This window comes from Camelus ferus, chromosome 31 (assembly GCF_009834535.1).
Source record: "Camelus ferus isolate YT-003-E chromosome 31, BCGSAC_Cfer_1.0, whole genome shotgun sequence".
Lineage (NCBI taxonomy): Eukaryota > Metazoa > Chordata > Mammalia > Artiodactyla > Camelidae > Camelus > Camelus ferus.
Window position 1 is genome coordinate 19,283,221 of NC_045726.1, and position 22,308 is coordinate 19,305,528.

At 48.3% G+C, this 22,308-nt stretch overlaps 1 protein-coding gene across 2 annotated transcripts in view; it reads left to right on the forward strand.

Moving 5' to 3' along the window:
- The window catches only part of LANCL2 (LanC like 2), a 57,376-nt gene that overhangs the window by 6,490 nt on the left and 28,578 nt on the right, over positions 1-22,308 (forward strand). Inside the window, exons 1-2 of one of the 2 annotated variants that reach the window (XM_014565779.2) lie at positions 17,952-18,031; positions 18,143-18,260. In XM_014565779.2, the coding sequence (XP_014421265.1) occupies positions 18,200-18,260 (61 nt within the window). In that variant the 5' untranslated portion in view covers positions 17,952-18,031; positions 18,143-18,199. Of the gene's footprint in view, positions 1-17,951; positions 18,032-18,142; positions 18,261-22,308 lie in introns of those variants that run through there. The other variant, XM_032471171.1, reaches the window with a different exon arrangement.

Consider the following 22,308-nt stretch of genomic DNA (forward strand, 5'->3'; position numbering starts at 1 on the left):
GGATTTTTTTTTCTTACTTATGCTTGAATTATTATTATTAAAAAAAAAAGTCTTCACACCTGATACCAAGCCAGGACACAGTAGATACTGAGTAAGTGTTTGTTGAATGAAGAATAAACGTACTGAAGTAAAAAACTCCTATTGTTTTATTGGAATTGTTTTTATATATTATTTAACAGCATCATTTTATTTTTAAAATCCCTAGTGTGTCTAGAATGTTATGTAGGGTCATGATGTAGGTCCTCTGGACAATATTCTAAACTAAAGTAAGACTGTGTGGTATTCCTTATGGGTGTCGCAGGTGAGGCCTGTACTCTCAGGGCCACCTGGCACGCTGCTTGGGCCAAAGCAGCTTTTGAGCAAATTTTGCTTGAGTAGAATTGAATACAGCAAACTGAGTTGCCTTCTCAGAAAGTGCTTCTCTTCTGTAGATTTTAGCTAATACCATGCAGCAATCGTGTAATCAGAATAAAGCCTAACTTTTCACTGACAGCTTTCCAAAAAATCAGCATAGCTTGACCACAAAGTGCCACTGTCCCTGTGTTAACAAGAAGCGTGTGTGCTCTGAGCCCTGGGGATCAGCTTACTAACGCACCGTCACTTAGCAGTTGTCCTTGGTTCTTTACTGCGATTGTAAACTTTCTTGTGGTTACCATATATATCCGCTAGGAGAGTGTACACAGCAGGTTATCAGTTAATTTTTGAGATACAAAATACACACATCAAAATTGGACAGTCGCATGTGTTTCGAATACGTAATCTAGAGCATTTTCTGTTAATAGTGTTACTGCGCTTGAAATAAGGAAAAGAGGACAGACCCAGTTATGAAATATTTGCTTATTTTTACAAGAATGAACAATTTTCAAACGTCGAAGCAGACAAACGGCATTTCCTCGGCGCCCACCTGGTCTGGGTGAGCGTCCTGCTGCTGCTGCTTGAAAGCACTAGTAGCCAAGGGAGGAGTCGCGCCACCGTCTGGTCCTTCACCGTCGGCGCGCACAGCGCTCTCCCTTTTCCCCCTCAGTGGTTGACTTTGAGGCCGTGGTCAGGGTACTTACTCATGTTTGTTTGCAGACAGAGTCTTAGAAAACCAAGCGCGCCTTCCTCGTATGTGTGAACCCTTCCAAAGCGGCTTGCCCTGGGAGAGCCGAGGTTACGGAGCGCCCCAGGGAGAGAGGTTTGCGAACGCTTCCCTGTGAAGGAGGTCCTGGCCGGCGTCGGTACAGGCGCACGAGTCCCGGTGTGCGCGCCCTGTATCGCCACATACGCAAAAGTTGGGTCAGTTTTTGAATTATCTTTAAACATGTCGGCAAGTTATGGTTAACTTGAGGTTCTTTGTCTGTAGCACGGGGATGACTGTTACAAGTTATCAGAATTGCATTAGGTGAACTGTCCCCCAAGTGCCGACATTCACGAGGAGTGTAGTGAATGACTGCATTCACAAGCTCTCCTGGTCCATTGAAAATATTATTCATACTCGGAAGTTTGACTCCGGAATACTTGTTCAAAACTGTACCTTTTGCCTTAGGAGTTATTTAAATGTGCATGTTAAACACCTATTTTGAGAGTTTCCGCTCTTCTCTTTGCAAGGTTAAGATCATGATTTTTTTAAAGTTACTTGTTAATCTTTTTAAAGATGTCTGTATGTTTGTATTTGGCAGTTGTATTTCCTCAAACAGAACTTTCATGGAAAAAATACATTAAAACTTCAGTATTTGAGAAGGAATCATTGCGTATTCCTTACTTTATCTTTTCAGGAAGGACCGCTCGCTCTCCGTGCCTCAGCACAGAGCGGGGCACCTGCCACCTGCAGACTCCTGACCCCCCCTGGAAGCCGTGTGTCCGACGCAGGTTTCTCAGGTTCTCAGACTTGTCCAGGGAGATGACCTTGCTCAACCACACAGAAGCCATTCGAAGGGTTAAATAAGCAAGTTGTGTTATTTTCCCGTTCCTCCCATAAGAAATTGCTATAAATTTATCGGCTTCAAACAGCCCCCGTGTATGTGCTCACAGTTATGTGAGTCAGGGGCCTGGGGGCCGTGTGGCTGGTCCGTCTGCCCAGAGGCTCACAGGCCACAGTCAAGGTGCCGGCAGGGCGGGGCTCCCTTCTGGAGGCGCTGGGATGAGCCGCTCCCGTCTCAGGTGGGCGGGGAACTCAGGGCCTGGGGTGTAGCAGGTGGCTCCTGTCCCCTTGCTGCTCAGGGCTGGGGCTTCTCTTTGCTCCCAGGGGCTGTGGGAGTCCTCGTCAGGCTTCCACGTGGCCCTGCAGCCACATGAGAGCCGGCCTTCCACTGCAGAGCTCTCTGCCAGCACCTGCGGCCACATCCTTTGACTCCGGGCAGAGGAAGGACTCATGTGGTTAGATTGGCCCCGCTTGGATGCCCCAGGACACGCCCCCTACTTAGTCTGTGACGCGTTTCAGATTCCAGGCATTAGGGCGCGGACATCTCTCGAGACTTACCTGCCCCCCCCCCCCCGAAGTCCTCAGCATGGTGGTCCTCAGCTCGGAGTCTGGGGCCGGCTGCCTGGGTACCACTCGTGGTTTGTATCGTTTTGGGCAAGTCTGTGCCTCATGTTTGTCACCTGTGAGATGAGGATAATACTTGTACCTCGGCCAGTGGGGTTTGATGACAGTGACAGTGCCTGGTGGGAGGACACCCGCAGACCTGGACAGGGGATGTGTGTCCCTGTCAAGGAGCTCAGGGGACAGCTGTCCACACACAGACAGCTGTGCCGAGCAGACTGCAGCGTTTTCCAGCTTGAGGAGCCAAGGTTCCTGGCCTTTTACCCCACAAAGTGCCCCACTGAGGTTCTCCTAGTCACGGAGAGGTCTCTTGGGTCCTGCGGAAGCCCCTTTCCAGGCTCCCAGTGGTGATTAATGCCCTTCCGTCTCCTCTTCAGACTTCTGAGCGCCCTGCCTACACCCTTGCCTGCCTCCAGGACCAGGAGTTGAGAACAAACCCAGAAAATTCCCTGAATTCCTTCTGCAGGGGTGAATCAAAGCCCATGTTCCAAGACACACCACATTCCCAGCAGCTCCAGGCTGTAGACGTGTCTGAAGTCTGGATGTACAGACGCCTTTCCCAGCATGTTCCAGGTTACACGTGGCCCTTCAGGCATTTACGGTGTGACATCGTAATTACATTTATGTTTGTCCCATTAGACCAGGAAATGTCGAGGGTGGGGACCCAATCTTAATTCAGCTTTTGTCCCAATAACAGTATCTGGCATGTGGAGGGAAAGAATTATTTATTTTTCAGAAGAATAACTGAATAAAATAATGTAATAGGCTAAAAATTTGATAATGATCCACATTCTTTCCCCTCAGGTGTTTCTGTATTGTATTCAGACCGTGTGATTGACTGAACGCTATAAACCTTTCCAAAATCTAAAGGTAAACTGTAAATAGACAATCGAGCCAAGATTTTCACAGTCAGTGCTCAGCATGGGGGGCCTTTGGGATTCCAAGACTCTGAGAGCTGTCTCTGTTGTCATGTGACCTTGGGCTAGCCTCAGGTGTCCCACCTAAACATCAGAGCATCCTTCCGCGATGTGAATGTTAATTGAGATACTGCGTAGAGCACGTGGTGTCAGGCGTATAAATGCCCAGTAATTATTCTCTTTATAATAATACCATCATTAAGTAAGATGAACCCGTTAAAATTTCTCCAAAAGCAATGACAGCATAATAAATTTTCTTACTTTGTTTCATGAGACTTTGGTTCCAATATAAACAAATCAGAAGTCTCTCTTATGAGCGAGGGTTAGAAAATTAGGAACTGGAAGAGATGCTGGAAAGCAAAGGCAGACAAGTTATTTTTACGGTGCAATTTTGGCGAGTGTTAAAAGGAATTAGAGCAAGTAACCATAAGCCTTAGAACTCTGCTCCAGGAACATTTATGAGGAATACAGTATATGCTTTGCAATAAAGTCATCACCTCAGAGCTGAATCTGTACATAAATGTGCGTTAGGCCTACATTCAGCTACAGTAAACAAGACTCAAGTTGAGAGTATCTTGGATGGTTTTTCCTGTATAACAGGAAGTCTGGAAGTAGGCAGCTGTTGGCGTTGATTGCTTTCAACCAAATCAGGGTTGAAATAATTGCAATTTGTGCAGTTATGTTGGTTTTTCTCGTATTCCTTGTGTTACAAGAGGGCTGCTGCAGTTCCGGATTTCTAGTCCAATTTACACCAGGATGAAGGGAGGAAAAAGAAGGGAGTGCCAGCTGCGTCTTTCTCTTTTATCAGGAAATACGGGAACCTTCCAGGAGCCCGCAGAGGACTTGCACTTGTGTGTGGTTGGTCACAACCGTGTGGTGGCTGCCGCTGGGGAAAGCAAGGCGGTGTCCTGGGGCTGGATGCGTTGCTGCTGTGAACACAGCCCGGATTCTGGTCCCACGGAAGCGGGGTGCGGGGAGTGGACGTGAGCTGGGTTCTACCTTACGGGTTCCACCACGTCAGGTTATAAAGAGGTCGTTGTCCACTGTTTCTTCCTCCCATGAAAATCATTGTGCATCTGATTAACGGGAGAATCCAAAGAGCGAGAAATCGGAGGGTTACTTTTTTTTCCCCCAGAGGTTTAAGTTGCTAACTTGGAGGCAAAAAGTTAGGAAACAGCTGGAAGGGGAATCAGACAACTGTGCACGTTTATTGACAGCAGTGCGCGTTAATTCTTCTGATCCCGGCACGCAGGGTAGCTTTGCATTTGTTTGTGTCCTCGGTTTCTTTCATCTGAGCCTTACGGTTTGCAGCATTCACCTCCCTGGTAAAATGTCTTCCTGAGTGTTTTGTTGTTTTTGATGCTGTTGTCATGGGATCGTTTTCTTTCTTTTTCCAGATAGTTTGCTGTTCGTCTGTAGAAACACACCTGATTTCTGTGTGTTGGCTTGACGTCCTGAATGTGTTGGGTAGCGGTGTCGGTTTCGTGTCTGAGTCCTCGGGGTCTTCTGTGTGGAAGCCCGTGCCTGGGCGCGGCGCGCTGACCTGGGGCGCGTGTCCCGGGCGGTGACGCCGGCGGGGGCTCCACGTGTGCGGCCGAGGGCCGCGTGATCTGGCCGGTGGCGCGGGCGGCGGGCGGAGGGCCCCACAGGGGAGCGAGCACCCCCGGCCCCCCGGCCCCTGACCCCGCGCGCGCGCTGCTCCAGGGCCCGGCCGGCCCGCGCGCCCCGGTGCGTTCCGGACCAGACTTGGCGGGGGGCGCGCGGGGTCGGGGATCGGGGGTGGGGGGTGGGGGGAGCTGTGAGAGACCCCCGCGTGGACATGGAAACCGTGAGAGCGGGCGAGCCCCCCTCCTCGTCCTCAGGGGGCGCCTTCCTCGCGCTCCCGCGGGGAGTCCGGCGCTCCGAGGCCGCCCGGGCAGGTGGGGGCCGCGCGGGGCGGGGGTCCCGGAAAGCTGCGGCGTCGCCCCTCTTTCTCCTGCGCGTCCTTCGGGGCCCGGGGGCGGGGCCAGGACGGGCTGGGGGGGGCGCGGCACGTGGGCGCGCGGGCGGGGCGTCCTGGGGGCAGGGTGGGGGTCGCGCGGCGACGGAGGCCTGCGGACGCCTGTGTGGGAGTGAGTGTCCCCGTGCGCCCGCGGGGCCTGCCAGGCCCCCTGGAGCCCGGGGACCCTTCCCCCTGTGTGGGTCCCAGCCTCTCACGGGGCCGCGCACTTGGCATCCGCCTCCCCTATCCAGGCGGTGGCCGGATGGGTTTCCTTCGTCCCGCCTGGAAGGGGCGGCATCCGTGACCAGACGGCAGCAGCCGACCCTTGAAGGGGATGACAGCCGAGAACCAGCATGGATCACCTCGACAAGGAAAGGCTTAGGGGCAGGGCCCGTGCTCAGGGCGGGACTGCCACGTGGTGTTTGCGCAGACGCTGGGACCCAGAAGTGATGGGGACCCTCCTTCAGGAAGTGGGTGACACTGGGGTGCACGTTTCTGCCCTGCCCTGGGGGTTTAGCAAGGACCGCTCAGTTTTGTGTTTCTGACCGTCCGCCTTTAGGTGTGTGGCTCATCCTTGTCGTGAGAGCTCTGGAGTCTTTGGATCAAAGTCCCAGTGAGTCACCGGAGCCTTTAAATTTCTCTCTTCCTCACCCTTTTACTCCTCTCCGTTTTCTTGGAAACAGTACTGGTTAAGTCTCTGGTTCTGCGTGTCCACTTCACACAGTGACACCTTCTTGGCGGTGGCAGCGCAGAGACACGGAGGGGCAGCCAGCCTTGCACGCAGTCGCTTCAGGCTTGGACCTGTCGTCCTGTAGACGTTCTCTTTCTTCTGGTAGTGGTCGCAAGTCTTCTTTTCAGTTAGATTATGTGAAATAATGTTCACTGACACCAGATCAGTCCATCAAGACCAGTGGCTCGTTAGATCTGACAGCAAGCAGTGGAGGAGAGCTAGATCATGCTGGCCTGGATTCGAGTGCCTCCTGTGTGTCAGGCTCAGTGCATAGACATATTCCAGTGCCCCTAGCAATCCAGCGCCCGGGGGCGGGGGTGGGGGGCGAGCATAGTCCCACTTCATAGACGAGGAAACTGAGGCTTCTGGAGGCCAGGCTGCTTGCCCCAGACTGCGGAGTGGTGGAGAGGCAGAGCTGGGCTTCCCTGTGGGGCAGCAGAGCCCAGGGATTGCTCCTGTTTGCAAGCCCAGTGTATGAGTATTTCCCGAGGGCTCCTGAAACGCAGGGACATTTACTTGCCCAGGCTCCACTGCATCTCTTCTTGGAGTTGGGAGGGTGACCTGGTGACACCATTTCACCCTGCTGTGTCCTCAGAGAGCAGAGTTGTAACAGCTGGGTTTTAAGAACCAAGCCACGAAGTCACTCCTTTGCTTTGCTTCCATAGCCTACAACTCAAAAAATTGGCCCTTTGCTAGGAAGCAGTTTAGATTGGGGTTTTGACAGTGATTTGCTCAACCCTCTTCTTACATACTCCCTCCACCCTTCACCTTTCATCCTCTGTTTCTCCCCTGAAATTCTGAAGCCGGTTTTTATGGAGGATTGCCTCTCATCTGGGATGTGGTGTAGAGAATGGGATGGCTCCTGTACCAATGATTTAGGGTGCATTGTTACTTCCATTCAGATAACATCGTTTTTTAAAATGTCAACCCATCTCTATTAATGCAGCATCACTTGGCAGACCCTGCAATCTTGCATTTTGATAGCAAGGAAAGAAGTAATGCTGCTCTTGGTAGAAAAAAATCTTGGAAGGATTTGCAGCAGCATGTCAACAGCAAAATCTTTGGATTAGGGTCAGCAGTAGGGTTTTTGTTTGTTTGTTTATTTGTTTTTGTGTTTTGGTTAAACTTTTTGGTATCTCTGTTTTCTGATTTTTTTTAAGCTGATGACCATTGTTTATTTCAGTAATAAAACACGTTTTAAAGACTCCAATTCTCAACTCTCCAGTAATTCTCACTTGCTTTGCATCATTTATTTTGTGACTTCTGGACTGATTTATTCAACAAACAGCGTGCGGACTGTGCCCCTGGTGCTCAGCAGAGTTTGCGGTGAGGTTAGTGGGAGAGAGGTCATAACCAATGTCATAAGCTTGGGGAAACTTACAAGGGCCGAGGACAGAGGGACACTGTGACCTGGCGAGCGAGACTTGGGGGCCTTCAGCTGGGATCGGAGAGCATGTAGGGGCTAGATAGGTAAAAGAGAAAAGGGAGAGCTTTTCCGGCAGAGAGAGTGCTTGGGACTGAAGGAAGATCGGTGTGTCTGAAGCAGAGAGTCAAACAGGTGGTCAGTCCCCAGGGCTGAGGGGGTCTGGAATTTACCTTGAGAGCAGTGGGACCCCACTGAGGAGGATAAAGCAGGGGCTGGTGCGGTGAGGGTGTGCTGGGGCTCCTAGCTAGGACCCTGGATAGCAGAGGACCGAAATATGCACGTAGATGTGAGTGGGGAGGGAGCGAAGCCATTCTGACGTGTGGGCTTTTTTTTCTGGTGTTTTGTTCTCTTGGGAGAAGAATCAAGAATGACCCGCAAGGTCTTCAATATGTCAGTTTCCACGAGACAAAAATGTCACAGCCTTAGCGCTGAATCCATCTAAGGACTGTTGGTGCGCTGATCTCTGAGAGTGTGGACGATTGACTGGAGAGCTACTGTTTGCACTTGGGCTGTTTCTGTGCCGTCAAATGGAATGGACGAGGCTATTTTCCTTAGCTTTATTTTCCCCCTGATCATTGAGTTAATTTCTGCTCGTTGTAGAAAAACCAGGAAGATGACGAAATACGTAAGTAGGTGAGGGCTTCATGAGCAGTTGTCCTGGGGTAATAGAGCATCGCTGGGACCCGCTTGTAACACGGCAGGCTGGCGAGTGTGGCCTGAACCAGCAGGACGAGTCGCAGTGCCACAGTTCGCGGCTTACAGAACCGTGCTGCCTGCTGAGTGTGGTGGTCTGTGAGAATGGATGCTCCTGAGTTACCTGAACTGTTTTAGGAAGTGAGTTAGACAGTCTGGCCTCAGATTGCTGTTCTTTCAAGTACTGAGACGTGTTTCCTGTGCTAAATGTGCAAAGCTGTGTCATTGCCTTGAATTAGGAAGGTAACGTGTTAAGATCGTTGAGGTAAAAAAAAAAAGACAGGGCACCTGAAGTGGTGGTGGCAGCGAGGTGGAAATAGTGAGGTGGTGTTACTAGAAACAAAAGTACCCGCCGTGGACAGATCTTGCGTACTTGTGGGTTGCAGCAAACACGATCCGGGCCATTTTAGTCAAGAGGAATGTCAGCGCGCGGGTTTCTTGCCCCTCGCCTCGCTTTTGAGGCTGTATTTGTCTGATGAAAATGTAGGTTAGTGTTTTAGAAGATGAAGGAACTTACTGTAATGAAGTACGTGCAGGTGGCCTTAGGAGGTGACTGGGAGTCCTCTGGGAACCGTCCAGGGCATGTGGGAAGGCATCCTTGCATCAGTGCGCTGCACCCTCTTTCTCTCTGTGTTCACAGAGGTGCCTGTTTCACAGGTGAGTGTGTCAGAGGCCTTGCTTTCCTGTTCTGATTGCCAGTCGTGGATTCCTTACACAAAAGGACGGAAGACTTGCTACCTGCCCAGGGAACAGAGGCCAGCGTCCAAGGTGGAATGTGCTGGCAAGGGCTGGGCTGCACCCGAAGGGGGGCCCCCAGCAAGCTGAGGCAGGAGTTGGGGGGAAGGTCAGACGCCTTGGGGCTTGGAGGCTGCTTGGCCTCAAAGATGGACGGGTGCAGTGCAGCCGAGGGCAGGGAGGGTGGAGGCGGAGGTGGCACGGGGGACTGGGGGGAAGGTCTTCACTTGTTTGAGGCTGGAGACTCTCTGCCGTTCCTCCTGCAATGCCGTCTCTAGACCTGGCACCACCCGACCCGCCTTGTTGGCCAGGTCTTTTGGTTTGAACCTTTCAAACAGAATTCATCCTAAATGAGGTCATGCCTTTGAGCGCACTTAGAACACCCCTGCTGCCCTGTGGTGGCGGCCAGCTCCTCCTGGGGCCGGGGAGGGGGCCCGCAGCCCGTGCCTCCTGCTGTGTGCCGGGCGGGGCCGCGGGCCTGCTCCCAGGCAGCCGGTCCCGGTCCCGAGAGTCGTGCTGTGGGCCAGCTCTGGCTTTGCCTCAGGCAGGTTCCCAATGACGGCCACTTCCTAATGACGTGACCTTAGTGAGCCTTGCCCTCTGTGTCCTGTTTCTAGAAAGGGGATGGTGACGTCTACGCTGAATGTCTGGGCAGCGCAGCACCTGTTGTGCACACCTGCTCAGTAAGCTGGAGTCCGGGGGTGCACCGTCGGGGCTGGCGCGGAGGAGGCAGGGCCCAGAAGCACGGGTGACCGCTCTGCTTCTCTCATGTGGAGCACCTCCGTGCTTGGGGGAGGAACTGTCACTGCGCGGTGTCCCTTGGAGCCACACCTGTCCCCACGTTGCAGGTGGGAGAAGGTGAGGTCCTTGTAGAGGGTGATACTTGCCAGGGTCACTTTGCTGATTTTTCTGCAGCTGGGATGAGGCCCTCGCCTTTCTGCTGTCAGACTATGCATGCTTTTGCCACCAGCCTCGGCACCTGCCTAGAGAAACAGGATGGCTGGGTCGGTGGCCTCACCAGGGCGGAGGAGCTGCTGCCCTCCTTCCTGACCCGGGGCTTGCTGAGCCCCATGTTCTGACTTCCAGGGAGAGCCCAGCCCTCCATCTGTAAGGTGGGAAGATGTTTGCCAGGCAGCTCTCTCACGGGGTCCTGCCTTTGAGCACCAAGAGGGTCCCCTGTTCCTCTGGTTTTGTCCCTGAGTAACTCCGGCCAGGGATGGGAAGTGGATTGCTGGATGGTGCTTGCGGTGGCAGATGAGAAGGCCTGGGCCCGAGTCCCGTCCGTCTTCCGCACCTGCACTTGGGACTTGGACAGGCCTGGCTTTGTCACCGACCGCAGTTTCCAGCTCTTCAGCTTTGGGTGGGTTGCCTGGCCACCTGGCTTCAGCTGCCCCATCCACGGATGGGGACTGGGCCTTTAACGTCATGGGGTGGCCACGAGGACAAGTGGGAAATGTTTGAAAGTGATCTGGGGTGCCCTAGCTCTTGCCCCCCTCCATTCGCCTCTGAGACAAAATCCTTGGCAACTATGTGATGACCCCCCTGGGGTCTTACGTCTCAGTTACCATGCACAGTGAGCCACTCAGATCGAGGAACGAGACTGCAGCCTAACAATCCGGAGGTCTTCAGGGCTCGTTGTAAGGAGATCTCACCTGCAAAGGGCAGTCAGGTCATCCCAGGAGGGACGTGGAAAAGCCCTGTGGCCTTGAGTCTGCGTAGAATCCCAGTGTAACTTTCCTCCCGTCCCAGTTGCTCAGTGCGGGTTACCTTGAGCCGGTGGCCGTTAAACTTTGGCACAGCATATTCTCACCTAAGAGGCAACTGCTCGCCGTAACCTTGCAGGTGAGCAGGTTTCAGGCCAGTGTGTTCACTTGAGTTTCCATATGGTGGCATTTTGTAGTAGTGGCAACAGATTTTTAGTTTTCTTGTGTATTTTGGGCAAGCTCAGTCTGCCAGCCAGTTCTTTTGTTTTGTTTGGAGGGGAAGGTATATAGATTTATTTATTCATTTGTTATTATTATTGTTATTGTTGTTGTTGTTATTATTATTATTATTATTATTTACACCTTTTAGAGGAATCGAGCGTGTGTTTGGAAGAGACCGTCCTGGGGCTTGGGCGTGGGGACGGGGGTCTGGGAGGCCCACTGGTGAGCTGGGATCTGGGCTCAGGAGTGGACGGCAGGCCTTTCCTCCGGCTGGTGCCACTAGGCCCCCACTCACCCTCTCAGGGAGGTCCCAGGGCTTCCTCCTGCTTTGCAGAGGTAAGGTCAGGGGACCTTGCCACAAAAGGCAGCCGAAGCGGACAGGCCACCACCTGGGGAAGGCGCTCCGCTTTGGGGGAGCAGAGAAGAGGCAGGCCCTGGCCTGTAGGTGACGTTGAAGGTGGTGGGAGCGCGTCCACTTTGTTGCCTTGGTTTACTGCAGAAGGGACAAGGAGACTTAAATTGCTCAGAAAAATTAGGTCCACCTTGATCAGTTTAACCAGTCTTCTGAGTCTGTTGGACCAGTGTTGGCTTTTTTTTAAAAAAGCTATTTTAAAAAGTTAACCCATTAACATTAAAAGAAAAATCTGAGCACATGCTTTTAAAAAAATACATATTTTTTATTGAAGTCCAGGCAGTTTGCAATGTCGTGTCAATCTCTGGCGCACAGTGCGATGCTTCAGTCATCCATGCACGTACATGCGATTCGTTTTCATATTCGTTTTCCCCATACGTTACTATAAAATCTTGAACGTAGCTCCTTGCGCTCTACAGTATGCACCTGTTGGTTACCTCCCGTTGACGTTTCGGAGCTTAAACTACTCAGTAGGTGCCACGTGGCGTGAAATGCGGCCCAGGCTTCTCGCCACCACACAGTGGAGTGCCCAGAGCCGGAGATGCTGGCTGTGTGCTGTGGTTCTCCCGGCAGAGCTTCTGAGCCGGCTGGCCGAGATGGGTGGGTGGCAGGGATGGAGAGAGCTCCTTGTGACCAGGCGGCCCCAGCCCCAGGCCAGCGCCCCGGGCTCTGAGGAGCCCTCATTTTAACTGCAGTGCATTGTGCAAATACAATTTTTGTTACATGCCGTGATGGGAGAAAGGTGGGGCATCTGATCTGTGCCCTCCGTGCACCCTGTTCTGAGAAGAGATGGTTCTCTCGGGCTTGGGTTCACAGATACTGTGAAGAAGGTCTGTCGTGCTGGGCTGAGCCGCTCACAAGGAGTGCTCCCTGCACTGGAGTGTCAGGAATGGGTGGAGCTGGCAGATCCACCTCCTGGACCTCAGGGTTGATGGGAAGCCTTAGTGGAACATAAGGTTGAAAAATGATTATTGTTGGTGACCTTAAATGGAAGTCTCTTTACCCCGCATCCTAAAAGCATGGAGAAGCCTCACATGAGAATGTTGATTTGAATCGGGCAGGGAAGCCAGTGAGGTAAAAGCCATTGATAAGAGGCCGGCAGGAACTAATATGGCCTTGAATTTGCCTGATAGGGAATAAAAGGCAGGGACAGGTGGCAGAGACACTGCGTGGAGACTGGGTGGGGATTCACTGGATGCCGAGGGCCGAGGACAGGACTTCTGTCCATCCAGCACCTGGGGTCCTTTCCCTGCTGGGCCTGTGCTGTGCCCCTGGCTTCTGGTGATGGCTGAGATGGCCTGTTCCCATACTCGGGGGTCTTACCACGAGACAGGGCAGGATGCCCTGGGCAAGGGGAAGGGTGGGCAGGATATGTCTGAGAGGTGGCAGCTGAGTGAGGGCTGGAAGGTGACACAGGCCCCGAGATAGTGGGTCTTCAGTTTTAGGGGCGCTGAGTTTGAGCAAAGGTGCGGTGGGCTGGGTGGTGGAGAGGGTGGTCTGAGATGTGTCTGCTGCCTGGGAGGGTGGCGGTGCGGATGGGCACTCACTCCCCATTTCCCTGGGCTGGGAGAACACAGTGGGCTGAGGACCCTCGTGAGCTCGAGAGGCATGTCTTTGACCCCGGCAGATCTCAGCTGGCTCTGGGGACTGGGTGCAGAAATTGATAAAAGAAGAAAAAAAACATGTCTGTAGGTCTAGAGAGTTTCACTGCTTCCTTTCTGAGTCAAATACCTTGAATTTCTTTATTTTGCCTGATTGTATTCTAGCCAGGACTTCTAGCACCATGTTGGACAAGAGTGGTCAGAGCGGGCATCCTTGTCTTGGTTCTGATCTTAGGGGAAAAGCATTCAGAAACCCATTTTGTCGGATTTTCTTTTTCGGGAGGTTTTGGATTACTGATTCAATCTCCTCCACTACTGGCCTGCTCATATTTCCTGTTTCTTCTTAATTTGGCCTTGGTTAGTTGTATGTTTCTAGGAATTTATTTTTTCTAGGTTATCCATCTTGTATATAATTGTTCGTAGTGGTCTCATACTACCTTGCACAGTTGACTCTTAAAACAACTCAGGGGTTAATCTACATATAATGTGTAGTTGGTCCTCTGTATTCTTGGTTCCTCCACATCCCTGAATTCAACCAACCATGGACCATGCAGCACTGTAGTATGTATTACTGAAAAATGTTTGCATATGAGTGGACCCATGCGTTTCACATCTGTGCTGTTCAAGGGTCAGCTGTGTTTCTGTGGGATCACTGTCATGTCTCTTTTTTCACTTCTGTTTTTATTTATTGAGTTTCCTCTTTTTCTTAATCTACATAAAGGTTTGTCAGGTGTTTTTAATTGTTTTGAAAAACAGCTCTTAAGTTTGATCTTTTCTATTATGTCTCTGGTTTCTGTTTCATGTACTTCTGTGGTCTTTGTTATTTCCTTTCTTCTGCTAACTTTGGGGTTGGTTTATTCTTTTTCTAGTCCTTTGACATGTAAAGCTAGGTTATTTAGTGAAGATCTTTCTTTTTTCCTTTCCTTAGGCGTTGATCACTATAAACTTCCCTCTTGGAACTGCTTTTGCAGCACCCTGTGATTTTGGTATGTGTTCCGTTTTCATCTGATTCAATGTGCTGTTTGCTTTCCCTTGTGACTTCTTTGCCTCGGTGGTGGTTCAGGAGTGTGTTATGTAAATTCCTCGTATATGTGTGTTTTCCACGTTGCTCTTGTTGATTTTCCACTTTCAAACCAGTATCAGGAAAGATAAGTGGTATGATTTCAGCCTTTTAAATTTGCTGAGACGTGTTCTGTGCCCTGCCATGTGATCCATCCTTCAGAGCGCTCTGTGTGTACAGAATTCTGTTGTATATTCTGTTGTTGGATGGAACGGCTTATGCACGTCTCTTGGGACCACTTGGTCTAACGGATGATTCCAGTCCAGTGTTTCCTTGCTGATTTTCTGTCTGGATGACCTGTCCATTGCGGACAGAATAGTACTGAAGTCCCGTATTAATTGTGTATTGTCTGTTTCCCCCTTAGCTCTGTTACTATTTGCTTAATATGTTTGGCTGCTCTGCTGTTGAGTGCATGTGTCTATTTCCAATTGTTAATTCCTTTCCTTTTTGACTCTTTCTGCATTCCTTTATGAATTTGTGATTTCCCACCTTCGTGCACTTCTGATTTCCTCGTCTTTATCTTCTGTGAGTCCACTCAGGTTTTTTTTGCTTTGTGGTCATCACGAGACTTAACAGAAAACATCTTAAAGATGCAGCAGTCCATTTTACCCTGATAACAGCTTAGCTTCAATCTCCTGCAAAACGTATAGTCTTTCACTCTTTCCTCTTTTATGTTTTTTTGTGTCACAGTTTGCCTCTTTGTGTTGTGTATTCATTAGCAAATTACAGTAGCCAGTTATTCTTCGTTCTCTTGTCCCAACCTTTGTACTAGAGTTAAGTGTTAACACACCTCATGTTGCAGAGTTTTCTGACTTCATCTTCATCAGTGTGTATGTTTCATGTTACTAGTTAGCCTCCTTCATTTCAGCTTTAGAACTTTCAGCATTTCTTGTTAGGCAGTTCTGTTGGTGATGAATTACATCAGCATTTTTTTTTTTTTTTAGATTTGGGAAAGTCTTTATTTCTCCTTCTTTGCTGAAGGATAACGTTGCCAGATGGAGTATTTTTGGTTGGCTTTTTTTTTTGTCTTTCATCGTTTTGAATATATCATCCCACTCTCTTCCGAGCTGTAAGATTTCTGCTGAGAAACTCACTGACACCCCATTTTGGGTTTTTTGTAGGTTACAGTCCTCTTTTCTCTTCGTGCCTGTAGGTTTCTCTTTTTGTGTTTGATTTCTGACAGTTTTATTATAATGTGTCTTAGAGGGGACATTTGGGATTGAGATAATGGGATAATCTGTTTATTAGCTTCATGAAATCTATGTCCAAATCTCTTCCCAGGTTTGCAAAGTTCTCAACTGTTATTTCTTTAAATAAGTGTTCCATCCTCTTTCCTCCTTACTTTTCCTTCTGGAACTCTTAATGATTTGGATTTTGCTCTTTTTTTTTTTTTTTACATTTTTTATTGATTTATAATCATTTTACAATGTTGTGTCAAATTCCAGTGTAGAGCACAATTTTTCAGTTATACACGAACATACATATATTCATTGTCACATTTTTTTCTCTGTGAGCCAGCATAAGATCCTGTGTATATTTCCCTGTGCTACACAGTATAATTTTGTAGAATAGATAAACAAGAGTATATTGGATTTTGCTCTTTTGAAGACGTCTCGTAGATCAGGTATGCGTCTTCACTCTTTTTCCTTCTTTTTCCTTTTTTTCTCTAGAGACTGGATTATTTCAAAGTCCCCGTCTTACTGATTCTGTCTTCTATTTGATCTGCTCTGCTTTTGATGCTCTCTGTTGCATTTTCCACTTCATTAAATTCTTAAGCTCCAGGATTTTTGTTTTTTTCTCAATGATTTTATATTTCTTTGTTATATTTTTCATTTTGATTGTGTACTGTTTTTTTAATTTCATTGAATCATCATTTTGTGTTTTGTTGTGGTTTTTTTTTTTTTGTAGATCATTCAGTTTCCTTAAAACAGCTATTTTGAATTCTTTATTGTGTAAATATTAGATTTTCGTGTTCGGGTTTGGTTATTGGGGGGTTATTGTGATCCTGGGGTGATGTCACGTCTCCTGGAGTTTTCACGTACCTGATGGAGCCCAGGACACACCAGCAGGAGCTGCGTTCCTTTGATGCCCTCGGGGCGTCTCATGTGCTCTTCCGATTTGCTCCCCCTTCCCGGCCGTGGACTCCCTCTGCAGTGCTCTGGATGCACAGTGAGAAGTGAGAGAAAGGATTCTCTTCAGCAGAGTCCTGCGCAGATTTAGAAACCGGACCTTCCCTGTGCCCTGCAGGACAAACCCCGGGCCATCTGTTTAGCTGGGCGCCCTACCTGTAACCCCAGGTGCTGCTGGTGGAGACAAGCTGTTCCACCAACGCACTCCATCCGAACTCTGTTTCCTTCCCTCCAGCGGAGTGCTGGTCCTTCTTCTCTGGAAATCTGGGCTCCCACACAGGCTCTGTCATCTGACGGTGACTGCCTGGGTCATTGTGCTGCCTGCACCCCGAGACTGTAGCTGAGAGGGGCTGGCACTGGTTCAGCGTCCTGGAGGTTTCACAGCTGGTGCTGAAGTCTGTCTGCTCATCACCCGGCACTAGACTTGCTGTGGGTCCCGTGGGGTGAGGTGCTGGGCTCCGCGGCTCACACGGAGGCGGGCACCTGTGTCCATGGTAATGCCTGCTTTCTGTTATAAACGGGAGGACGAAGCAGGGGATGTGGTGCACCGCCTTGATGCTGACGTCGCCCCAGTGGAGGCCTTTAATCTTAGCACTTGTTAATTTTTTCTTGAATGTACACCGGAGGTTTCTGCATCAGAGATGTCTTGTTACTTACCAGACGGAAAATAACCAGTGAGTGGTTCCCTGGGTCCCAGGTCCCACCTGTGGGGCCATGGAAGTCAGGTCAAATATTCTGCATGCACAAACCCTGTATTGTAGTTAAGGGATGAAGAAAAATACGTTTTCTGTGCTTTTAATAAAGGGGAAAGGGGCAACTCTCGCTCTCTCCCTTTTTGAGAGTTTCACTGGAAATATCTGTCTTCGGAATAAATAAATCTCTCGGAAAAAGACAGGCCCATTTGGTTTCAATTCTCAGAAATACATCCCTGGTCCAGGCTCTCATCCCCCTTTGCAGTGTAGACACATCCGTCCAGGGTTAAATAAACCTCTCTGGAGCTTTCACTGTGTATACAATTGTAACCTAATTCTTTCGGTTGCTTTTAGTCCAGAATCCCACATTTTCAATAAAATCTGCCCTGAAAGCCTGAATTATGCAGTACTGAGAACATTTCCCCTGTAGTCCCACAGAGGGGACATTTCTTTACGATAAAATCTGTCAGGAAAATGTTAACAGTCCTGAATTTGCCTATGCCAAATAACAGGAATGCAAACGCAAAGGGAAAAAAAGGCAGAATTAAAGGGAGAGACAACATCACAGTCACAGCTGGAGCTCTGACTACACGGCAGGTACCCACGTAGCAGGTGGAATTTTCAGAAGTCATCAGAGGCAGAGATCTGGACCCACCGTCAGCTACGTGGTTAAGAATGTTGCCAAATTTCCCTGGAGAAACATCCCTGGCAGTGAACAGAAATGCCTGTTTCCTTGCCTCCTAGCTGCCTTGGGACTTCACATTTTTTAATTTTTAATTTGTTTCTCTGATAGGCAGGCCATGGTACTTGTGGTTTTTTGCATTTCATTAATTGCTAAGTGATTGGACATTTTTGCATGTTTGTCCTCTGATTTTTTTGAATGGGATACTTGATAGTTTTAGATGGATTGATAGGTTTCTTTTATTTATAATATTTTATATTTGCAAATATTTCCCCCTTGTCATTACCTTTTAAACCATCCTCCTTATGTTCTGTAACTTAAAGAAGTTACACTGTCTGTGTGCTCAAATCCACTTCTTTCTTTTTTTTTCCCATTATTTTTTTTTTAATTTGGTTTCTGCAACTTATTTTCCGTCATTCTACTGATGAATAACGGTTCATTCAGGGTGTTAATCTCATTTTAAGACTTACCCTGTAAAACCAAGGTCGCCTCCCTCCAATCAATGAAACATTGAAACGGGCCAGGTAACATAATTTCTGTCCGTTTGTTACAACTTAGACTGTTGGTCGAAGTATTTACTACAGCATTCTCCTGCTCCCGTGCGATTGAAATGTCTGTCTGCTTTCGGTTCTCAGATCGTTCATCATTTCACAAAGCGGATCCAGACCAAAATCAAAGATCTTCTGCAGCAGATGGAAGAAGGACTGAAGACGGCTGATCCCCACGACTGCTCTGCTTACACCGGCTGGACGGGTAAGGCCCTGCGCTGTCAGTGACCGGCAGGTCTGCTTTTCGGATTATGCTGTGTGAGACGTGGATCGGAAATGCTCTCCTTTTAAGATGACCGTGTTTTATACGTTTTATTTTATTTTATTTTTTTTATTTTATTTTATTTTTAAACACTTTTTATTGATTTATAATCATTTTACAATGTTGTGTCAAATCCCAGTGTAGAGCATAATTTTTCAGTTATATATGAACATGTATATATTCATTGTCACATTCCTTTCGCTGTGAGCCACCACAAGATCTTGTATATATTTCCCTGTGCTCTACAGGATAATCTTGTTTATCTGTTTTACATTTTGAAATCCCAGTCTATCCCTTCTCACCCCCTATACCTTTTAAAAGAGGTTTTAAACTGTCTTCATTGATGAGATGCTTTGTAATCTTATTTACAAAGAATTTTTTTTCTGTCTGAAGCTTGAATGTCATATGAAGTTAGTATGTCATATTTTTGTAACCTTAATTATTTGACCTAATATGTGGCTGTTTTTGAAAATGTATAATAAGAGCAAACTTGCTCTAAGTGTGGCCAGTGACTAGGTTCTTGCCCTGTCAGAGAAAGAATCCAGAGACGGGACGCAGATGTTAAGAAAGTCAAGTGGGGGTTCATTAAGGGATGGATGGCACACTCGCAAGGGGGGAGCGGGCAGACTCAGGTGAGCAGCTGCCCCGAGTTTCTTTGGCAAGTTGCTTACATAGGATGTAAAAATGAATGAGCAGAATATTCATTGGGGAGGGAAGGGTTTCAGGTCATATTCCCTGATTATCACCCCAGCTCCACCTTCCCAAGGGGAAGAGGGATTTTTGTCCTTATTTCTTCTGAATCGGAAGTGTCATGGCATCAGTGCATGATGGATACTTCTGATCTGCAAGGCTAATTTTATTGAAATGAGGGCATAATGAGCGAAAGGTTACATTGGGACACTGGAAAGTCCTGCCTTTTCCCACCTTTCTTTGTCGGCCTCCAGGCCACTTGTCACTCCAAAATGTGTGACCACTTATCAGCCCAGAGGTTCTTGCTTTTCTCTGCCCAGGGACCCCTGGTGCTCACATGATGTACGGTTTCCTGTATTCGCCCCTCCTTTCAGCCCAAGTCCTGCCATTTGTTCTGTGTCCTCCTTTCTCTGCTCATGTCTAGCCATTTGCCAGCTCACACATAAGGTCAGTTTTTTTGTTTGCTTTTGTGTCTTTGAGCTTTGTGACAAGCTGTGTTTGTGTGATTTCTCTGGTCCTGTATATATATGAGCGGTTTAACCTACTGCTTGTACTCATTTGGATACAGAACGATTTTTATCTTTATATTTATATCTATATATTTAATTATTTGTTAATAATTCAACAAGCAGCCAGTAACGCACTTCACATCGAAAAATTTAATTTCAGAATTAGCTTGCGTTAGCTAATCTCTACATTCTTCTGACTTTTTTTTACCACGTAGCTAGAACGTTGTAATAGGTGTTCAAGGAACATAAAAGAAATGAGGCCGACCTTGTTTTGAGGGGTTAGACTGCAGTGAGATTATTGCTAATGACAGCTCACATGTAAATTCAGAGGCTTCTCTTGCTAAACGTTTGTAGTTTAATCAGTGAGCGGCGTGGACACAAGGTGCGTGTCAGTCGCTGTGAGCTGGCCCCTGGCTTTGCGGTGCCTGCCCACACGTGAGGGCCCTGACCTCTCCTATTATTCGTGTTTGCATTTATCCTCATTTCTGTGATGCGTTATTATTTGCCTGTTACGGATACAGTATTACGTAGTGACATTCGAATGAAACTTTTCAAACTCTTATACCCAAGCCTTCACGGAACCAGTTCACTTACAGGTCAAAGAAATTTATCCTAAATGTAAAATTAGATAATTCTGGCTAACTTGAAGTAAAGTACAAAGGATAAGGGTATTTGGAAAGAAAAAACGGCAGTTATTTATAGCACAGGTTTCCCCTAGAAAGTCTTTTATTTGAAACATTTTTTAGGAATGTTTATCTTATGGTGGAAAAGAATCTGAAAACGAATGTATGTGTGTGTGTGTACATATGTGTGTGTGTGTATTCATGTGTGACTGAAGCACTGTGCTGCACACCAGAAACTGACACAACATTGTAAGCTGACTATACTTCAATTAAAGAAAAAATTTCTTGTTGAAAAAGGGGTTTTAACCCCATGATTGTTAGGTCCCAAATTGGCTGTGCTTCAGAATTATCCACAGAGCTTTATAATAAAAAGACTGTGTATCAGCCGCCACCCCAGGACGGTTACATCAGGAACTCTGTGGGGGTGGATTCCAAAAATCTTAAAAATCCCCGTGTGTTGGCATCGTTTGGAGTCACTGATCGAGCCATGATGGAGGTATTCGGTGTGAATGATTTCAAATGACATTTAGGGCCTTGGGTTTCGTGTAGCAGTATGGGATCTGCCTAGACTCCTCCCTCCCTATTTTTTTCTCCTAAAACTGTGCAATAGAAGAATACATGAAGCACTGCAAGCGTGTCCCTTTAGCAAAATTGTGAGATAGAGAACATACACAAGTAATGGGACAAACAGGTTCCTCCAGAGTGATTGTGGAAAGCCGCCACGCTGGAGCAGGGGAGGGGGACCAACGACCCAGGGTGCAGAATCTGTCCTCTCCTGTCTGTGTATCTACTGCCTGTCCCCACTTTACAAATCAGCGAGCAGTTATCCCCAGAAGCAGTGAGACACACCCTGCCGGGGAGCTTCTGAGGGCGTATCTGAGTGTGTGGTGGGCAAGAACTGCTGGGAGAAGCAGAGATAAAAGGAATGGGGGGCACACGAGGGACAGAGGTTTTATTTTAGACTTTCTAGAAAAGCGCAGTTCTGAGAAAGAGGGGATTAATGTACAGAGCAGAAGCTGCACCCCTGGTGGCACTGGCTGAAGGTGCAGGCTGGGAGGGGACGGCGGTGATGGGAGCCCTGCTGAAACAGGAGGGGACCTGAGAGTCAGAGGACCTCTGGCCGCCAAGTCACCGTTTATTCACTGTTCGTCACTTAGAAGAGGATGCCTTTGAGATGAAAGCTTTCCTAACCACTTTCCTCTTCTAGAGAATTTTCTTAATAGTTTGATCCAGAAAAATCCACCTATTCCAAATTAAAGGGAAAAAATCAACAATTATTTACATAGTATTAGGAAAAAGAGAAAAGAAAATCAACGTTGTCAGTAGGAGAAAACACACCACTACAAGGTGGAGAAAAGTTGCAGCACCTTGAACATTGATTTTATAATTTAATTACGTTGTATGTTCACAACACGGAAGTAAACGAACTCGAAGAGAAGACAGGACGGTAAGATGGTGTGAAATAAGGACTGACAGAACTAACACGTTCGAGGAAAAGACAACGTCACTTTAGAAATGAGGACCAAATTGCAAGGAGATGAAGAAAGGTGACACCTCCGAAAACACAGCAATGCCATAAAAAGGGGAAAAAACAGAAAAACGAAAGCAAATAGGTTGTAGAAAGACTTCCACTTCTGGTCTGACTTGTAAGGAGTTTAGGACTGTGATCCAAAAAGTAAAAAGCTGACCAGACTGGAAAGCCAGCCGCTCTTCCAAGATCCGTCAGAGAAGTGGGGTCACAGGGCAGACAGGGCGATTCAGAAAGTCAGTTTAGTGGAGCGGAGACCTGGAAGGAGAAACCTTCACGGAACTTCAGCTGTCAGTGGTTAGTTCCTGGAGGCTCAGTGTGGGCAAACACGAGAGTGAAAAAAAAAACTCCAGGAGGACCGGTCACAGGGAGCCTTCCACGCTGCTGCGGGGTTGACTTCAGGAGCTCTCCCACATCCTCACCATGGCTTCTGGAAAAAAACCCCCCTCGTGCTTCTGGTGGCAGGAGGGGAACAGGGACCATTTTGAAATACGCCAGAGCATCCTGTTCTTAACAAGGCCAGCCTTCAGGAGAAGCTTTTACCAGATCCCGACCTACTGGAGATTTATAACCTACCTGGGGGAACGGGCATAGCCCCCTCCAGCCCCCGCTGGCCACCCTGTCCAGCCTGAGGGGAGGAG